The 18,796-nt window shown below is 37.7% G+C and overlaps 2 protein-coding genes across 2 annotated transcripts in view; one reads left to right on the top strand and one right to left on the bottom strand.

The window, feature by feature from the left end:
* The window catches only part of LOC122257655 (putative polypeptide N-acetylgalactosaminyltransferase 10), a 16,472-nt gene extending 6,565 nt beyond the window's left edge, over window positions 1-9,907 (top strand). The window contains exons 3-11 of the mRNA XM_086541233.1: window positions 30-249; window positions 1,044-1,210; window positions 1,438-1,626; window positions 2,114-2,291; window positions 3,161-3,278; window positions 3,488-3,598; window positions 3,874-4,095; window positions 4,275-4,517; window positions 4,619-9,907. Of these exons, the coding sequence (XP_086397359.1) occupies window positions 30-249; window positions 1,044-1,210; window positions 1,438-1,626; window positions 2,114-2,291; window positions 3,161-3,278; window positions 3,488-3,598; window positions 3,874-4,095; window positions 4,275-4,517; window positions 4,619-4,792 (1,622 nt within the window). The 3' untranslated portion in view covers window positions 4,793-9,907. The remainder of the gene's footprint in view (window positions 1-29; window positions 250-1,043; window positions 1,211-1,437; window positions 1,627-2,113; window positions 2,292-3,160; window positions 3,279-3,487; window positions 3,599-3,873; window positions 4,096-4,274; window positions 4,518-4,618) is intronic.
* Window positions 9,908-9,989: 82 nt separating this feature from the next.
* Window positions 9,990-18,015, bottom strand: Idh (isocitrate dehydrogenase [NADP] cytoplasmic). The gene is made up of 9 exons (XM_043023082.2): window positions 17,934-18,015; window positions 13,385-13,618; window positions 12,954-13,114; window positions 12,354-12,505; window positions 11,713-11,841; window positions 11,181-11,338; window positions 10,852-10,986; window positions 10,538-10,700; window positions 9,990-10,258 (listed from the first exon to the last, which is right to left on the bottom strand). The coding sequence occupies exons 1-9, from the start codon at window positions 17,947-17,949 to the stop codon at window positions 10,177-10,179; spliced, it is 1,230 nt and encodes a 409-aa protein (XP_042879016.2). The 5' UTR covers window positions 17,950-18,015; the 3' UTR covers window positions 9,990-10,176.
* Window positions 18,016-18,796: the final 781 nt, after the last annotated feature.

Below are 18,796 nucleotides of genomic sequence, written 5' to 3'. Positions count from 1 at the left end.
CTCTTCCTTTCTCCCTCCCAAACACCCAGAAAAGCTTCCAGAACCTGCAGGCTACAAAGACTGGAACAATTACCAGCTGCTAGAACAAGAGAAGAGCCAAGTCGGCCCAGGGGAGCAAGGTCAGGCATTCATCCTTCCACCAGGTCACCAGAATGAGAAGGACCAGCTCTACAAGGTCAACGGCTTCAACGCCCTCGTCTCAGACTACATTGCACTAAATCGCTCAATGAATGACCTCAGACACCCCAAGTATGCAGCTCTCCTCGAGTTGATTTTGTGTGTGGGTGTTTCGTTTCCTTCTTTTTTATCTCTTCTTTTCCTTCATTCTTCCTTTCTTTCTTTCTTCTCTTGGTCATCTTCAACATTTTCTTTTATGTTGGTGTTTTATAATACATTTCTAAAAGTATTCTACATGCATTTTTAGAGGGAGAGATTTTTGTGTGTGTGTGTATGTATATGTCTATGTATACATATGTATATGTATATGTATATGTATATATGCATATGTATATATATATATATACATATACATATACATATACATATACACACACATACATATCTACATGTACATACATATATACCTATAGTGAGAGGTGTGTGCGTGAGACAGAGTGAGAGAGTGATTGTGTATGTGCATGTCCATATGCAAAAAAATATATAAATAGTTAACAGGTGTAAACATTTTCCCATAGTAAATTATATATTTTTTATTCATAATTTAGTATATATATAACCTGTGCCACCCTCTTTGGCTGAGGTTCGACTCCTGTTATACATCTGCATGAATGTAGCTTTGCATTATTCCATTTCATGCTTTTGTATAGGGAATGATAAAAGTCAGACGAAAGTGCTTCAGTATTTTACTCTCATAAAGATACAAAATCATCAGACACAAAGATTTTAAGAACCTAGAATATATATATATATATATATATATATATATATATATATATATATATATATATATAATATATATATATATATATATATATATATATATATTTATTGCAAATGCCAGCCGTTTCTCTTCTTTGATGCAGATGCAAGGAGAAGGTGTACCTGGAGACACTCCCAACTGCATCTGTAGTAGTGCCTTTCCACAATGAGCACTGGACAACTCTCCTGAGGACTGCAATCTCCGCCATCAACCGCTCACCAGACTCCTTGCTGGCCGAGGTCATCTTGGTGGATGATGCTAGTACGAAAGGTACATGCTCTCATATTTATACATATATATATATGTGCGTGTGTGTATGATCTATACTTTGTTATGTAAAGTAAGATTTATTGCATTCTTAATTACACTATCAATAAAGCAAGACACATATAGTGTTATTTTGGCCTGAGGATGATTTTCTTCTATGCAAGATGCACAAGTCTTCTCCCTTCTTTATAAGTTGAGCACGTACCCTTTATCCCCCTTCCTTATTTCAGAGTTCCTGAAGGACAAGTTGGACAATTATGTAAGAGAACACCTGCCCAAGGTGAAAGTCCTTCATTTAGCCAAGCGGTCTGGCCTCATTCGCGCTCGCCTGGCTGGCGCTAAGGTGGCCAAAGGGGACGTCCTCATCTTCCTCGACTCGCATACGGAGTGCACCACCAACTGGCTTCCTCCGCTGCTCGGTAATGTGGAGGGAGTAGGAGGGGGAGGGAAGGAAGGAGGGAAGGGTCTTGGTTGGTGTGCTTGAGCTCGATTGCGTTATTATTTTTCCAATGGATGTTTGGGTAGTGGGTTACTTATCTATTGCTTCTGTTATTTTTCACTTATATGTTTTTAGAACAGATGTAATGATTTGTGTTGAGCTTGTTTTATTTTTATTTTATTTTTTTTACTTTGTGTTTGTTAAAGTATATATTGTAATTCAGGCTGGGATATTTGACTATGCTTGTTCTATTTATATTTTTCCATTTTAAGGTAGCTTTATGCTGAAAATGTACTTACAGCGTATGATTGGAAAGTTATTTTTTTTTAGTTAGAATATCATTATTGACATTTTCCCTCTCTCTTTTTATATAATATATATATATATATATATATATATCTTTTGTAAGATCATTTGGTTCAACCCAGTACTATCAGTTAACCTTATTAAATTATTCCCTTTCACAGACCCAATAGCTCAGGATTACCGAACATGCGTCTGCCCCTTCATTGACGTCATAGACTTTGAAACATTTGCATATCGAGCCCAGGATGAAGGTGCCCGGGGAGCTTTTGACTGGGAACTATTCTATAAGCGTCTGCCCTTACTGACCAAAGACAAGGAGAACATGCCAGAACCCTTTAAGTGAGTATGAACAGAAAGATAGTTGGTTGCTAGTTTTAAATCCAATCCTCCTCCTCCTTTAACCCATTGGTCGCGGTATTAAAAAAAGGTCTGTGCAGTAGGATAGCTGAATTACATGTCTGGCATGGTGCCATCCGCGTCTATCACCGACTCTGCCTTTGCACCAAATCATGCCATCTGCTGCTAATGGGTTAATAATGGGCAAATCCATTTTTTCTTCCCCCTTGCATTGCTCTATATACCTTCTCATTATTTAAACAATTGGTTGTTACTATTTTAGATTTTTGTTGTATTTGGTTATCACAATCTATATTACTTTATAAGAATACTTAGAACTGTTGCTACCAGTGTTTTTATTAGGTAATGTGTCCATACCTGTTACTTTCCAGTACTGTAACTCATTGCTTTTGTGTTTTCTGTTTGTCACCTTTCACAACATCAGCTAAAAGGGTTCTTGAAATTACTTACACACTGGCCTTGTATTGGCAATTATAAAAGCGTTTTGCAGGCATAGAAAAACTATTTCTTAAGTTGGTAAGAGTTAGAACCAAGGGTTGGGTTGTGCAGGTCTCTTCCTTCAAGTTCTCCGGCTGGAAGCAGCTAAATTTCTTGGGTACAGATATTTCAGGAAAATTAATTTCTAGCCGTTATCTTGAAATTGTTTTAATATAACCTCTCATGTACAAACATTTTAGGACTCTTTATATCTAGGCGATAATATGGAAAGATTTTTCACCCTTGATGGTCATAAATATTCATTGCAATCACCATTGATACCACCACAATATCAATTTCCCTCTCCTCCTCTTGAACCCAAATCCACAGTAGTCCATCACATTAACACATTTTTATCTCCCATTGTCATGCAGGAGCCCCGTCATGGCAGGGGGCCTGTTTGCCATCAGCACCAAGTTCTTCTGGGAGTTAGGAGGGTATGACCCTGGCCTTGACATCTGGGGTGGCGAGCAGTACGAGCTTTCCTTCAAGGTTGGGGGCATTTTGTTTGTTTGTATAATTGCTCTGTTATTGTTGATGTTGGCTTAAAGTAGTTGTAATGTTATTTGTGTATATTTATTATATGATACTGTATTATGCTTGATTATTTGATTTACAATTGATATGTATTATTTGTTTTTTTATTTATGTACAATTGATATGTATTATTTGGTTGTATATTTATACAATTATATACTCAGATCTGGCAGTGTGGTGGTACCATGGTGGATGCTCCTTGCTCTCGCATTGGTCATATCTACCGGAAGTTTGCCCCATTTCCCAATCCAGGAATGGGTGACTTTGTTGGTCGGGTAAGTAGGAATTCGAATGCCTTTCTCACCCCCTCTCTTATTGTCTCTCATTCAATGTGTCATTTCTATTTCCCTCCTGTCTATCTCTCTCATTTGCATACTCTCTATCACTGTCTTTTTTTGTCTCTTTGAATTATAATGTTTATCACAATCCTTCTCTCACTCTCTCTGGGTTTCTAGGTTGGGTTGAGTAAGTAAAAATTGGGGTGTCTCCTTAAATGATTCCCACTGAGCTCCTCAACTGGATACTCTACCACTCTACCTCTCATCCCCAGAATTATCGACGTGTGGCTGAGGTCTGGATGGATGAATATGCAGAGTTCATCTACAAGCGTCGGCCACACTACCGCAACATTGACCCAGGTGACCTTTCAGAGCAGAAGGCCATTCGCGAGAAGCTGCAGTGCCGCCCCTTCCGCTGGTTCATGGAAGAAGTTGCACCTGACTTGGTCAAAGTCTATCCACCCGTGGAGCCTCCAGACTTTGCCAGCGGGAAGGTGGGTTGTTGTGGGGATTAGGGGTAATCAGATGTTGTGGTGATAGTGATGATAAAAGTCATAGTAATGACACTGATGATTGTAGTTTCATAATTGGTAAAATGTAAATGTAATGGTGTAAGCCATTTATAGATAATTTTAAAAATAACTCTTTCAAACCACCCCCTTCCCCCATGCAGATTCAGAGTATTGTAGACTCCAATCTTTGTGTTGACACGAGGTACAAGCGACATGGGGACCGATTTGGGCTGCAGGAGTGTGGCCACGGGGGTGAGCAGTCCTTCCACTTGACCTGGCACAAGGATGTGAGGCCAGGGAAGCGTTCTGTGTGCTGGGATGTTTCCAGTGGGGATGCCCAGGCACCAGTCCTGCTCTATAACTGCCATGGCATGGGGGGAAACCAGATGTGGAGATACGATCCGGTGAGATGCAGTTTGTTTATGTCTCTTTCCAATTGTTTATCCAGGTATCATTGGTTCTTATTCATCCATTGATAACTCACTCTTCCTCATGGTTATTTCAGGATAAAAAGTGGCTGATCCATGGAGGAAACCCAAGATGCTTAGACTGCAACCCAGGAAACAAGGAGCTCTTTGTAGCCATGTGTGACCCGAATCGTGACACCCAGAAGTGGAGGTTTGAGAAGTTTGATGCACAGCGGCTAGCTAAGTGGGATCAGGCGGGACCTGGTTTGTAGTTCCTTGCCCTGCCAGGCCTCTCTTTCTTCCTTGGTATTTTGAGGAAAGAAATTTGATTTGTCATTTCCCCATAGTATTTTTTTTAAAGGCACTGGCAAAGTAGTCTGTCTGGCTCTCCAGGAAGGTGTGAGACTAGTGGAGTCCCTTTTAAGCACTGACATAAACTTCCCTTAGGGATGGCTAACCCTGGCGCTCTCTCATGTAGATGACCTGTGATATTCTTTTCAAAAACTTTTAGGGGAAGGCCACCCAGAGGTACAGTGATCCTTAACTTATAATTTTTTTTTCTATATACTCTTAAGCCGAGACTTTGAGATGGTAAACTAAGTCTGACGACTTGCAATGTTTCGAGTACAATTCAATGTTTTCAAGAGTAAAGAAGCTGTTGATTCTACAATGGATTTTTATCCATTGCCATGACATGATTCGCATCTCTCATTCCTGCTTTGTGATTGGATAATATTCTTATATTCTTGTCATAGATCTTAGGATTATTCTTGCCGCCTTGTATTCATGTGGTTTGTCTTAATGCTATCTGACGATATTACTCAGCATAATATTGTTTTATAATTACTTTCTTGTTCACCTGACATACACCGTATTTCACTAGTTCTCCCAGAATTGCATGTTGGGGCTTCTCTTACTACAAAAGTACAGCACAAAAGAAAATGTATCACAGTAGAATGATTTAAGAAAAACTGTCAGCAACTGGAAATTGCTAACAGTGCAGTCAGTTATTTCCAAAGGTACAGGCAACAAACCGGGAATTCAAGGAAGGCTCATGTGGTCATGCTATTGCATCTCATATATACATATATATATATACATATTTCAAAATCTAAAGGCCACTCTAATATAGGATGTGGGTCTGTTATTGTTGAGCATCAGTGAACCGACAGAGATTTATGATGCGTCAGAGAGATGAAGACAATTGTAGTTTAGCTGTTATATATTTATGAATAAGAGGTCTTTCTCTCATGTTTGATCTATGGTTATACATAGATGTATGAAAAAAGGAAATCAGATGATAAACTTTGTGCTAATTTTCAAAGATAGTTTGTTCCTTTGTGATTAAAGTTTGTGGTCTTAGCTTGATAAACATGGATTATAATGGTAAATGCTTTCTGTTACAAGAATTTACATTTTTGTTAATTTGTGCTTTTTGTTAGGGTACTTACTAGTGTGGTACACATTTTATGATAAACAATTAGTTACCATGATAAAATATCAATTTATAATTGCATCTTTTCAAGCAGGCAGTTTTGAAATATGAGAGCACAACGTGAAGATAGATAAGACCTATGCTTTTTATTCAAAAAGATAAAAGATATGGTTAAGAAGGCTGAGGTAGTTTTTTCCCCGCTAGTCAGGGCTTATAATTCCATAGATTGCAAAAGCTCAAGTAAGTGACCAAGATGCCTGTGGTGAAAGTTTGTTTGTTTAGCTGTTGACAAAGATACACATTGCAAAGCATTCCATAGTATTAATTGTATCAGATTTACTTTTGTATGCTATATGGTGAAGATACGTACAACTCTATATTTGCACCTTTATACCGTTTATATGTATGTATATGTTTATCTAGTTTTAGTGTTACAGGAGCGTGAAAAGAGAAAGATGGATTGATTTGCCCAATTCTCACTGTTAAGAGATGGATCACATCTGGCTGCTGTAGAGTGGAGAAAGAATAATGCATGATGTTATTCATACTTTTCAACTTGTAAGAGCTGTGAATTTTCTTTTTAGCTTGGATCTAAGTGAAAAATCTGAAAATGCCCAACTATGTATGCGCACAGTTTGTACACATGCATGCAGAAATGTATATATGTATGGTGTTAGATTAGGCTCCTTTGGAGATAGTTTTTATTAATGATTTTTTGGGTAAAATTGCACTTCAGGAAGAGAACAGAAATAAGTGGTAACAACGTATGGGGAGACCACACAGCTAATGCCAAAATTTCCCAGGCTGCTTTTAGAGCCAAAATATCCATTGTGGCTTTCATTACTATTGTGTTATATAGAGTATTTTTATGAATGATTTTATATGCTGTTATATTAAATTCTACTAAGAATTAAAAAAAAAAAATGGTTTAACAAGACATTTAGCTGAGGTAGTCTGTAAGCATTCAACAATAAAGTTCGGAGGGGAAATTCTCCAATCATTCCAAAAAAGATTAGAAATACCACTCTAAAAAAAAGAATGCACTTCAACATTATATATATATTTTTAATCCAGAAATTCTACCTGTCATTGTAATCATACTTTTACACAAAGGTATGCAGCAAGTATAAAGTTTTAGATCTACATGGGGGGGGGGGGGTAGAAAACATCATACACATTCCTATTTCACAGGAAACTATTTTTTTTTCTATATTGTTTCTATAAGCTCAGTTGCCTGGGAGAGGTAGAGGCTGGTATTGGGGGTACAGGGAATGGCTAATAGGGCTCAGATTGTGCTTCTAGGCCAAAAGAACAATTTTAGCACAAAAATGTTAAAATAGAGTGATTTTGGTCACTACTGTGTGGTCTCCCCGTAAGTCATACCCCATAACATCAATGGGGAAAGTATTTTACATTGAGGACTTTTTTTTTGGGGGGGGGGATATAATGATAGATCGGCTTAGCAGTTGTCTTGACCTTTGCACCGAGGAGCTTTGACTATTGTTCAACATAAACATCTGCCATGTATTGTCTGGCAAGACTGAGCTATAAGTTCCAGATACTCTTTATATTTTGCCTGACCGTAAGTGCTATGATACCCATCATTTTATTGTGTTACATAAGTGCTATGATAACCATCATTTTATTGTGTTACATAAGTGCTATGATACCCATCATTTTATTGTTATTTATTCTCCTCCCCCCCCTTGAAATAAATAAAGATGGCATACACACTCTAAAAGCATAGGTTCCCAAACTTTCCAAAACACATTGTCGAAGGTATGTAACTGAAATTAACGTTTCAGGTATTATTTTTATTTCTACATACTTACTGCATGAGAACTTCAAAATCCAATCTATGTGCACCAGTATTTGCACTTTTTTCCCTGTATATCTATGGGGAGAACATCTCTAGGTTGCACAATCAATCAAAGTTTGGGAACTACTACCATAGTAGACTTGTACGGGCTGTTTTGTGTGCTGTAGTTATGTGCTCTGTTAGAACAAGACCTCAAAAGAACCATATGATAAAGTGAGACTTTTTATTTTTTCTTAACTAAAAGGGTAAGAAGTAGATGTACCGACATTGACTGGATGTACAGATAGATACTATAGTTTAGGGTCATCTTGTCCACAAAAGTCTTTTTTTTCCTCTATATATATTGCTTGTAATCAGTTGTTCCTTAGAGTAATCCAGATGAAATTCTTTAATAGAATGGACAGTTAGTTTGTCATGATGCTAAGCAAGAACCACTGTCTGGGGGTATTTCAGGTATATCTTATTCTTATTTATTTATGTATGGAAGGCATAGTTTCCGATGTGTGTATGTATCATACATAGAGATGTATGTGTAGACTTGAATACACACACACACACACATACACACATATACAAATTGACAAAGTTTCAAGTGGAAATCGACCTTTTCAAAAGCCAGGAGAAGAATTCTAAGTACATCTCACTCTATCTCTAAGAAATTCTCTATCTCTATTTTTTCTTTAAATTACCTCGGACATAAAGGTAATCATTAAATGGATATTGGAAAACTTGTGTTTGACAACTACACCCAACTTTGCTATTATAGAAATAGTTGACATTCCAAAAAAAAGTATTATGATTAGATTTAGAATCTATTATTGTTGGATTGTTTTATTTTATTTTGAGGAGAAACTCCTCTTAGGGCAGGGGGGGGTCAGCAGGCCTCATTCATGTATATATTTTTATTCAGATCTGTAAGACTATTTTCATAAGTTATCAGATCTTTAAAAGGTTAAAGCCCTGTTAAATGGCTGATTATATAACGAAAAACATTCCATGTATCATAATCGGTATTATTCCTGATGCACAAAGGGTCTTCAGTTATGCTTAATTCCATTGCTAGTATCATAACCCCCCCCCTCCCCTCCCTTCCAATATTCCATACTTCTATTTAGAAAATCCTAAACTTAGAAAAATGAATTGATGCATATCATATGTCCAGAGTAAAATTTTAGGTAAAAACATTGCTTACAAGTTATAAGACATTTTTTATTTAGCAATATAGAAGGAGGTTAGGTATACCTGCATGGACACTTTTCTTTATATTTTAAAAAGCAACTCGAGTTTTTGTTTTGGGATTTGTAGAGGGTAATTTTGGTGAAGGGATGTGACTGACCAAATATTATTTGCATTTTTAGCCCTTCTTTTGCATGTTTGTAGAAGGGTATCAGTTCAATTTTTTTTTTTCTCTTCTAATGTATTTAGGGGTTCTTCCACTTGTTCAATAGCACTTATATTAATAGGAATGCAGGCATGTCAGAGTGCATCATAACAGTAGGACAGGCAGCTGTTCGACATATTACTACCATTTACTTTTCCATTCTCTACAAATTTTACGTATGATTGTGATTGTCTTTAAGACACTAATTTAAGAAATTCAATTCCTGTTATTATATTCTATAACTATATCAATTTTTACCATCAGGGACTAGTCACTTAACATTCCTTGTTTTTTTGTTTTTTTTAAATATGCTTTCAGACATTTGTGCCTTTGAATTATTTAGTGTGATGCATAATAATTGCATATTATTATGCATGAGTATTCTGGAAGTAAAACTTTTTTTTCCATAATTCAAAAACAACTTTGTTACCATAAATCAGGCATATTTCTGTTTTGATATATATTCACACTTTACTAGCTATAGAGCTTAGCATGTCTACCTAGTATTTCCAACTATGGTAAAAATTGTGCATTTATTTCATATGACCATTGTTGCCAGATAATAATTGTTATAGTTTGTACAGTGATAAAAAATGTGTCACTTTGCCAGAATATTTATGTAATTTGAACAGTGATACTTGATAGAAAGAACTTTTGTTTGTTTGTTTGTTTTACAGGCCAAAATTCACAAGAAACTTGACTGGAGAAATAGAAATATTGCATTATGATTACAATAAAAGAACACATTGAAATGGTTTCATTTTTATTCCTAAATCCACCAATAATTTAGAGTTGAGCAAAATCTTTCAAGTCAACAGGGAAAATAATAGTACATTCACAATTTACTAAAATTTATTATATGGTCCCTTATATGGTCTTTTTAATATCTTGAAAGCACCAGAATCTTTAGACGAAAAGAAGAGAAAACAGGGACACTAGGTAGGAGGCGAGTCTTGTTATGGGGAATGTTTTGTTGCATTTAGAGTCTGGCTGGGGGGTGTGGTTGCTGCTGCAGAGATAGTCAAGCAGTAACCTTCTTCTGCAAGTTCTCTGCTAGTTTGTCCAAGAACTCAAAGGTGCTGAGGTAGTCAGTGCGGGTGATGCTGAGGAGGGAAGGATGATAAATGAAATAGTGATAATATAATGATCATTATTTTTGTCAATTATCAAGTGCTAGAAGTCTTAATATGTTTGGATAAAGCTGGGTACAAGCCTTCTGCTTGTATTAAGATTGAAATGTATAGTTGTGTTTGTTTAAGATGTATTTATACTTCTATTTAAGGTGTCTGAATGTGCATATGCCATAAAACTAAAAAAAATAGACAGCTAAATAAAATGTAAAATAATGAATGAAAGCCCATACACAAAAGCAGAAAACTCACTTGGACATTCCCTTGATACAAATGGCCAAATCCTTGGTCATGTCTCCGCTTTCAATGGTGTCCACGCACACCTGTTCAAGTGTGGCACAGAATTTGGACAAGGGTTCATTGTTGTCCAGCTTGGCACGGTGGGCCAGACCTCGCGTCCAGGCATAGATGGAGGCTAAAGAAAGAGAATGTTCATATGGAGCATAAAATAGGGGAGAAACAAGAAAATATTACTTCAACTTGTAACAAATTGGTGATAAATCTAAAGAAAAGAAAAATGGGGAAAAATCACTAAAATATACACAAAGCAAAGCTTCCTGTCTTACCAATGGGGTTTGTGGAGGTCTCCTTGCCCTGCTGGTGCTGGCGGTAGTGGCGTGTGACAGTTCCATGGGCAGCCTCAGACTCCAGTGTTCTCCCGTCAGGGCACACCAGCACTGAGGTCATCATACCCAGAGATCCTAGTGTATTAGGAATAAAATAAGAGATTTAACAATCATATGGTAATGTATGTTTAATGATGACATGACTGATAAAGGAATCAAATCAATAAAATTTAAAAATAGTAATAAAGAAAATATCTCGCTAACACACACTGCAACTCGTTCACAAATCATAGTAAAATTATATAAGCAACGATGAACCTGCAACCCACCAAAGCCCTGTGCAACGGAGTCTGACTGCACATCTCCATCATAGTTCTTGCAAGCCCACACAAAGCCGCCCTCACTCTTCATGGCCTGTGCAACCATGTCGTCGATCAGGCGATGCTCGTACCAGATGCCTGCAGCTTCATACTTGCTCTTGTATTCACTGAAAAAAAAGAGATACGAGAAATCCATGAATAAATGTATTATGCAATTTAAAGGAAATAATAATACAGTGAAATAATAAATATGAAAAAATTCATGATAAAATAAAAAACCTAAGGAAAGGAAAATATATATATATATGTATTATGAATAAAAAAAAATATATATATAAGCAGTTAGTGTAACAAATTTCAACCAAAAAAAGCTAAAAAGGTTTTCATAAAGCTTAAGATTCCAAAGACCTGAATTACAGATTTACCCCCCCCCCCCCCCCCAAAAAAAAAAAAAAATTATATATATATATATATATATATATATATATATAATAATTACATACATACACACACTTGCACACATGTATAACACAGAACCTACCTGTCATAAATCTCTTGGAAGATGTCCTTGAAACGTCCGTCATATTTCTTGAGGATGGTGTTCTTGGTGGACATGTACAGGGGCATTTTACGGTCCAGGGCATACACCATGGAGGCGTGGGCGAATCCTCTGTACAAGAAGATGAGTGGGTTTTATGACTAATGAGGCAGTTGGCGGCAATTACAATGAAGATTACAATTGTTGTGTCAATAACTGCTACACTTTACTTGACGAGTAAATAAAAATGACAAATCACAAAAAGAGAGAAAATGTAATACTACAAATTATTTGATATTTTTTTGATGGGAAAATAAAAATGACAAATCACAAAAAGAGAGAAAATGTAATACTACATATTATCATTCGATATTTTTTTGATGGGAAAATAAGAACGACAAATCACAAAAAAAAGAAAATGTAATACTACAAATTATCATATGATATTTTTTTGATGAAGTAAGAAAGTTACTAAAGAATTCATAAACAAATAAGATACTGGCCTTTATGTAGAAAAATAAGGAGTGAAGGAGACAGAAAAGGTGGAAGGGAGAAGCTGCTAAGGAAGAAAAGATTGTGGGAACTATTAACACAAAAAGAGCAAGAGAGAACAAGAAAAACACCCCCTTATCATCCACACATACCTGATAGATTCATCTGTGTTGAACATGCCGAGAGCAACTCCTGCAGCATCAAAATTGTTGATGATGTGGTGGATTGCGTCGCCACCTGCAGCAGGGGTCCAGCTGATCTCGAGCTTGCCTGCACCAGGCACCACAAAGTCAACTGCCTTGTACTGTAGAAATAATTTGAGGTTATGGGTTTTTGAGTGAGGAGGAGGAAATTTTAGTATCTGAATTCATGAAAAGATATGGAAGTATTTTCTAATGTGTATCTGAAAGCTAGTTAAAAGTGTGTTAAATAATATGGAAAGTTACATGTATAAATAAAGCAGATGTTGTACTTTGATGTTACAGGTGTCAAGACATATGGGAAGTTGGTCAGTCACCTCTTCAACACCTGGCATCTGGTTACAGGTGTCTAATCTAACAATCTAATTATGATATTTCTGTTATCAATGTTTATTTCTGTTATCAATGTTATTTTATATTTCAAAAGCAGCTTAAATGGAATAAAATTAAGAATATTGGTATTTATAACTCAATAAAGAAAACTGAGGAAACATAAATTACCAACTTTGCAATCTATGCCAATTGGACTAACCACAAGAAGAATCGACTCACTTGATCGGCATGTGCGTGGCGGCCAATGACGATGGGCTTCTGCCAGCCGGGCACAAGACGGGGGATGTTCTTGCAGATGATGGCCTCTCTGAATACAGTGCCACCCAGGATGTTACGGATGGTGCCATTTGGGGACTTCCACATCTTCTTCAACTTGAATTCTGAGAGGGGGGAATAACCGACATATAGTCACATTAAGACTGGACTGCATAAAATAATTGATCAAATACAGTATCACCATGATGCCGCCCAACTCTGTAAAGCAAACAATCTAGAAGGGACACATCAACGAGGATAACATACAAATAAAACGTGAAAATTAAATCAACACCCATCATAATAATAGAGAACAAGGGAATTGGAAGACTTAAGAGTCAAAAACAAGTAATAAAGAAAATCTTCCCCCGTCAACTAACCCACCTCAGCCTTACCTTCCACTCTCTTCTCGTCTGGGGTAATGGTGGCGCACTTGATACCCACGCTGTGCTTCTTGATCGCGTGGGCACAGTCGATGGTGACCTGGTCGTCTGTGGCGTCACGGTTCTCGATGCCCAGGTCAAAGGTGTGGAGCTCCACATCAAGGAAGGGCAGGATAAGCTTCTCCTTAATGAGGTCCCAGATGATGCGGGTCATCTCATCTCCCAGCATCTCCACCACGGGTCCACCTGAAGGGTCACGGGCATTGTTTTATCTATCTATTATCTATCAATTATTATTAGTGTTATCATTCTTCTTCTACTTCGTCTTTTTTTTGCCTTAAAGGTAGAAGATAATCTCTGATAGATGGATGTGATGGGATATGGTAAATTCTAATGTGTGCTTGTGTGTGTGCATGTGCATGTGCGTGTGTGCGTGTATATATATATATAATACATATATACATATATATACATATATATACATATATATATAGAGAGCGAGCGAGAGAGAGAGAGAGAGAGAGAGAGAGAGAGAGAGAGAGAGAGAGAGAGAGAGAGAGGAGTGGGAAGGAGAGGAGAGAGAGAGAGAGAGAGAGAGAGAGAGGAGGAGAGAGAGAAGAGAGAGAGGAGAGAAGAGAGAAGAGGAGAGAAAGAGAGGAGAGGAGGAGGAGAGAAGAGGAGAAGAAGAGGAGAGGAGAGAGAAAGAAAGAGAGGAGAGGAGAAAGAGAAAGAGAGGAGAAGGAGAAAGAGAGGAGAGGAGAAGGAAAAAGAGAAAGAGAGGAGAGGAGAGGAGAAAGAGAAAGAGAGGAGAGGAGAAAGAGAAAGAGAGGAGAGGAGAGGAGAAAGAGAAAGAGAGGAGAGGAGAGGAGAAAGAGAAAGAGAGGAGAGGCGAGAAAGAGAGAGGAGAGGAGAGGCGAGAAAGAGAGAGGAGAGGAGAGGAGAGGCGAGAAAGAGAGAGGAGAGGAGAGGAGAGGAGAGGCGAGAAAGAAAGAGAGGATAGGAGAGGAGAGGAGAGGAGAGGAGAGGGAAAGAGGAGAGGCGAGAAAGAAAGAGAGGATAGGAGAGGAGAGGAGAGAAAGGGAGAGGAGAGGAGAGAAAGAGAGAGGAGAGGAGAGGAGAGAAAGAGAGAGGAGAGGAGAGGAGAGAAAGAGAGGAGAGGAGAGGAGAAAGAGAGAGGAGAGGAGAGGAGAGGAGAGGAGAGGAGAGGAGAGGAGAGGAGAGAGAGAGGAGAGGAGAGGAGAGAAAGAGAGAGGAGAGGAGAGAAAGAGAGAGGAGAGGAGAGAGAGAGGAGAGGAGAGAAAGAGAGAGGAGAGGAGAGGAGAGAAAGAGAGAGGAGAGGAGAGGAGAGAAAGAGAGAGGAGAGGAGAGGAGAGAAAGAGAGAGGAGAGGAGAGGAGAGAAAGAGAGAGGAGAGGAGAGGAGAGAAAGAGAGAGGAGAGGAGAGGAGAGAAAGAGAGAGGAGAGGAGAGAAAGAGAGAGGAGAGGAGAGAAAGAGAGAGGAGAGGAGAGGAGAGAAAGAGAGAGGAGAGGAGAGAAAGAGGAGAGGAGAGAAAGAAAGAAAGAGGAGAGGAGAGAAAGAGGAGAGGAGAGAAAGAAAGAAAGAGGAGAGGAGAGAAAGAAAGAGAGAGGAGAGGCGAGAAAGAGGAGAGGAGTGAAAGAAAGAGGAGAGGAGAGAAAGAAAGAGGAGAGGAGAGAAAGAAAGAGGAGAGGAGAGAAAGAAAGAGGAGAGGAGAGAAAGAAAGAGAGGAGAGGATAGGAGAGGAGAGAAAGAGAGAGGAGAGGAGAGGAGAGAAAGAGAGAGGAGAAGAGAGGAGAGAAAGAGAGAGGAGAAGAGAGGAGAGGAGAGAAAGAGGAGAGAAAGAGAAAGAGAGAGGAGAGGAGAGGAAAGAGAAAAAAGGAGAAAGGAGAGAGGAGAGAAGAGAGAGAGAAGAGAAAGAAAAAAAATTATGAAACAGCATGACATTACTCAATTCACAAGTCAGTGGCCTAAAAGTGCTGAACCGCCACAAATATCTTCACAACAAAAGCCAATGAGCTCAGCAAGTGTTGGCAATACCTCAGAAAAACACAATCTGATAAACACAACACTCCTCTAACTATTCCATCCTGAACACAAGGTTCAAATATAATCCTAATTATACAGCATGCTATCATTAATAATCCCTAAAGGAGAGATAACATTTCAGAGTTGTGTGTCCACTCTGGAAAAAAGCAAGACTCTAAACTCAACAAATGAAAAAGAAAAAGAAAAAAAAAGGAATGGAAAGAAACTTTTGTCATCTTTTGCTCTGTAAGTGTGACATCTACTGCATATCATCCTTTAGAAGTTAATCCTGATTTCCATGTTATGCAATTTGCAACCTGAATGGACACATTCTTCTGAGAGACTTCAATTACAAAACAGAATCCCAAAATTGAATTAGAGATTATCATCTAATAACTCAGCCCCCCCCCCCATAAAAAAAAAATCCACTAAAAAGCTAGTAAAAGCAAAAGCATTATTTGGCTTTTATGACCTGTGAGTACTGCTCTTTTGCTTGCCACATTGTAGTGCAAAAAGCTTGTGAAAAGAACCTGAAGTGGGCAGACTTTACTATAAAAAAATAATAATAAAAGAAAATAATCATTACTTTTCAATCTGGGGGGAAAAAAGTCATTCAATACATTTTCATACATGTGACGTCCACATTAAAAAAATATATAATCAAAGTTATTTTCATATCCATCATTCAAAAAGTTCTACAGCAAAATAACAAATCAGTTTCCATCACAGCTAAGACACCTCTCGGGGGGACAAACGATGACATTCCACACGATAAGAACAAAGATAAGCATACACAAAGATCAAAGTACAATGTAAGAGTAAAGTTCTGTGCCGCATCCAATACCAACAGTTCGAAGATAAGGCCAGAAGCGAGAGAACCTGTCCTTGTTACTGGATGATAAGATAAAAAAAAGCTTGACACAAAAAGATTATTAAAGCCCCAGTCATTATAGAAAGAGCCACCTGCTACTCCTACTCATTCTCGGTAATAAAGAGAGAGGGTAGTTACACGGCTATATAAATGCATTGCTCCATTCTTTCCCTGTACTTGAATATACATTGTGTGTGGGGGGGAGGGGTGAGGGAGTGTCTGTGTATGTATATGAAACATATGCATGAAGGTATATATATGCATATATGTATAAATAAATAAATACATATATATAATATATAAACACACAAACATCTATGTATGTATGCATGTATATATGCATGAATTTTATATATATATATATATATATATATATATATATATATATATATATGTATTATGTATGTGTATTATATAAATATATGTGTATGAATATATATGTATGTATGTATGTATGTATAAATGTGTGTGTGTGTATATATATGTGTGTGTGTGTATATATATGTATGTATGTATGTATGTGTGTGTGTGTGTGTGTGTGTGTGTGTGTGTGTGTGTGTGTGTGTGTGTGTGTGTGTGTGTGTGTGTATGTGTGTGTGTATGTATATGTATATGTATATGTATATGTATATGTATATGTATATGTATATGTATATGTATATGTATATGTATGTGTATGTGTGTATATATATGTATGTGTGTGTGTGTGTGTATGTATATGTATGTGTATGTGTATGTGTGTTTATATACATGTATATGTATGTATGTGTGTGTGTGTGTGTGTGTGTGTGTGTGTGTGTGTGTGTGTGTGTGTGTGTGTGTGTGTGTGTGTGTGTGTGTGTGTGTGTGTGTGTGTGTGTACACTGCGTGCGTGCGTGCGCGCGTCGTACTAGCCCGTGTGAGAAAGTTCATGACGTAAAACCTGATTATACAGAAAAGTTTCATATAAAGATAATACAAGTCATCATGATATTCCCTAAAGTTTTCTACTCTATCTCTCTCGTCATTCTTAATTTTCATTCCACTCTTTTCTGTCATCCTACTTCTGTTATTTCTCTCTTCCCTTTCCATCATTCACTTCCCACATTTGTTTGTTTGTTTATCTATCTCTCTCTCTCTTTCATCTCACTTCCCTCTCGCCCTTTCCCATTTCCCTCATCCTCATAACCCTCAGGCCCCTCTCCTCTTCCCTTCTATCTCTCTCTCTCTCCCCTTCGCACTTATTCCCTCATTCATTCATTCGTTCTCCTCTCTCTCTCTCCCTCTCCCTCTCCCTCTCTTTCTCCCTCTCTCCCTCATTCCCTCCCTCTCTTTCTCTCCCTCTCCCTCCCTCCCTCCCTCTTCCCTTCCCGAAAAACCGGTCTTTCTCGGTAACAAGGACGCGGTCATGGTCAAGGACATTTAAAAATCCTAAACTGCATCCTCGCTAAACCTGCATTATTTCGCGTTCCTCTCACCGGCATCTCTTTAATTACGTGATATTCTAATCAAATCATGAATGGATTCCTCTTGGATGAATACTAATGCAGACCTAATCAAGTGGTTTTATTAATTAGAAAATAGGAAAAGAATAGGTGAGTAATAACATAGCTACGTCATCCTCTAATTCACTGGGTATGTAATGAACGAGAAAATAGATTTACTTACATGTAATTTTGCCCATTTTGCCCTTTAGAACTTGCGTAGAGACACCGTAACACCTTCTTTTCTGTCGACTCGAAGTAGAGTGAAGGAGAGGATCGAGACTGCAGGTTAGGTGTCGTTTTCATGGATGAAAAGTTGTCGTACAGTATCTGTCGGCTTTTCTTGTGTGTTTTAAATGCATTTATAGTATTTTGTGAGGGTTTTTTTTAGGTTTGTTATGTTTTGATTTAGTGTTTGTGTTGTATGTGGGTGTTTGTTTTAGATATGATGGTGGAAGTGATTATTGTAGTTATTGTATGTTAATAGGAATGGCGGGGTACTTATTAATAACAAGCATATTATAGGATCATTATCCAGCTTTTGATGATATAATGATATTGTTTTTCAGATATCACGAAAGAAACAACAACAATTTAGATGGCTCGATTACTCAACAATAAAGGTTTATTGCCGGGACCCTTATCGTACATCTGACAACCTATCTGACAGTTCAGAAATGACCATAGAAAACATGATTGCCTTTTCCTGTCTTACATTGATTTAAATTTCTCATTCACACTGTACTCCACTAACAGATACAACCATTTTTTGGTATCGTATATTTAATACACGATCAAATGCACTTAAAATTTAACTATAACCATCCCAACTACAGCAATTATATATAATTTGCCCCATATAAATGGCACCTACCAAACCCCGTTTATTTAAATAGGGATCATAAGTATCATTCGGACATCATGAAATAACATAAAACTAATAACTCATCTTTGAAATCAATCTCACGGCAACGTTGTCTGACAGAGAAAGAATATCGCAAAGCCAGGAGCTAGTGTAAATTTCTCGAAAGAATGTGGTTAAAAAAA

This window comes from Penaeus japonicus, unplaced genomic scaffold (genome assembly GCF_977035675.1).
Source record: "Penaeus japonicus unplaced genomic scaffold, GWHDUDI00000001_assembly GWHDUDI00000010, whole genome shotgun sequence".
NCBI lineage: Eukaryota > Metazoa > Arthropoda > Malacostraca > Decapoda > Penaeidae > Penaeus > Penaeus japonicus.
Note: the sequence above shows the minus strand (reverse complement) of the source record. Positions and strands in the feature narration are given on the sequence as shown.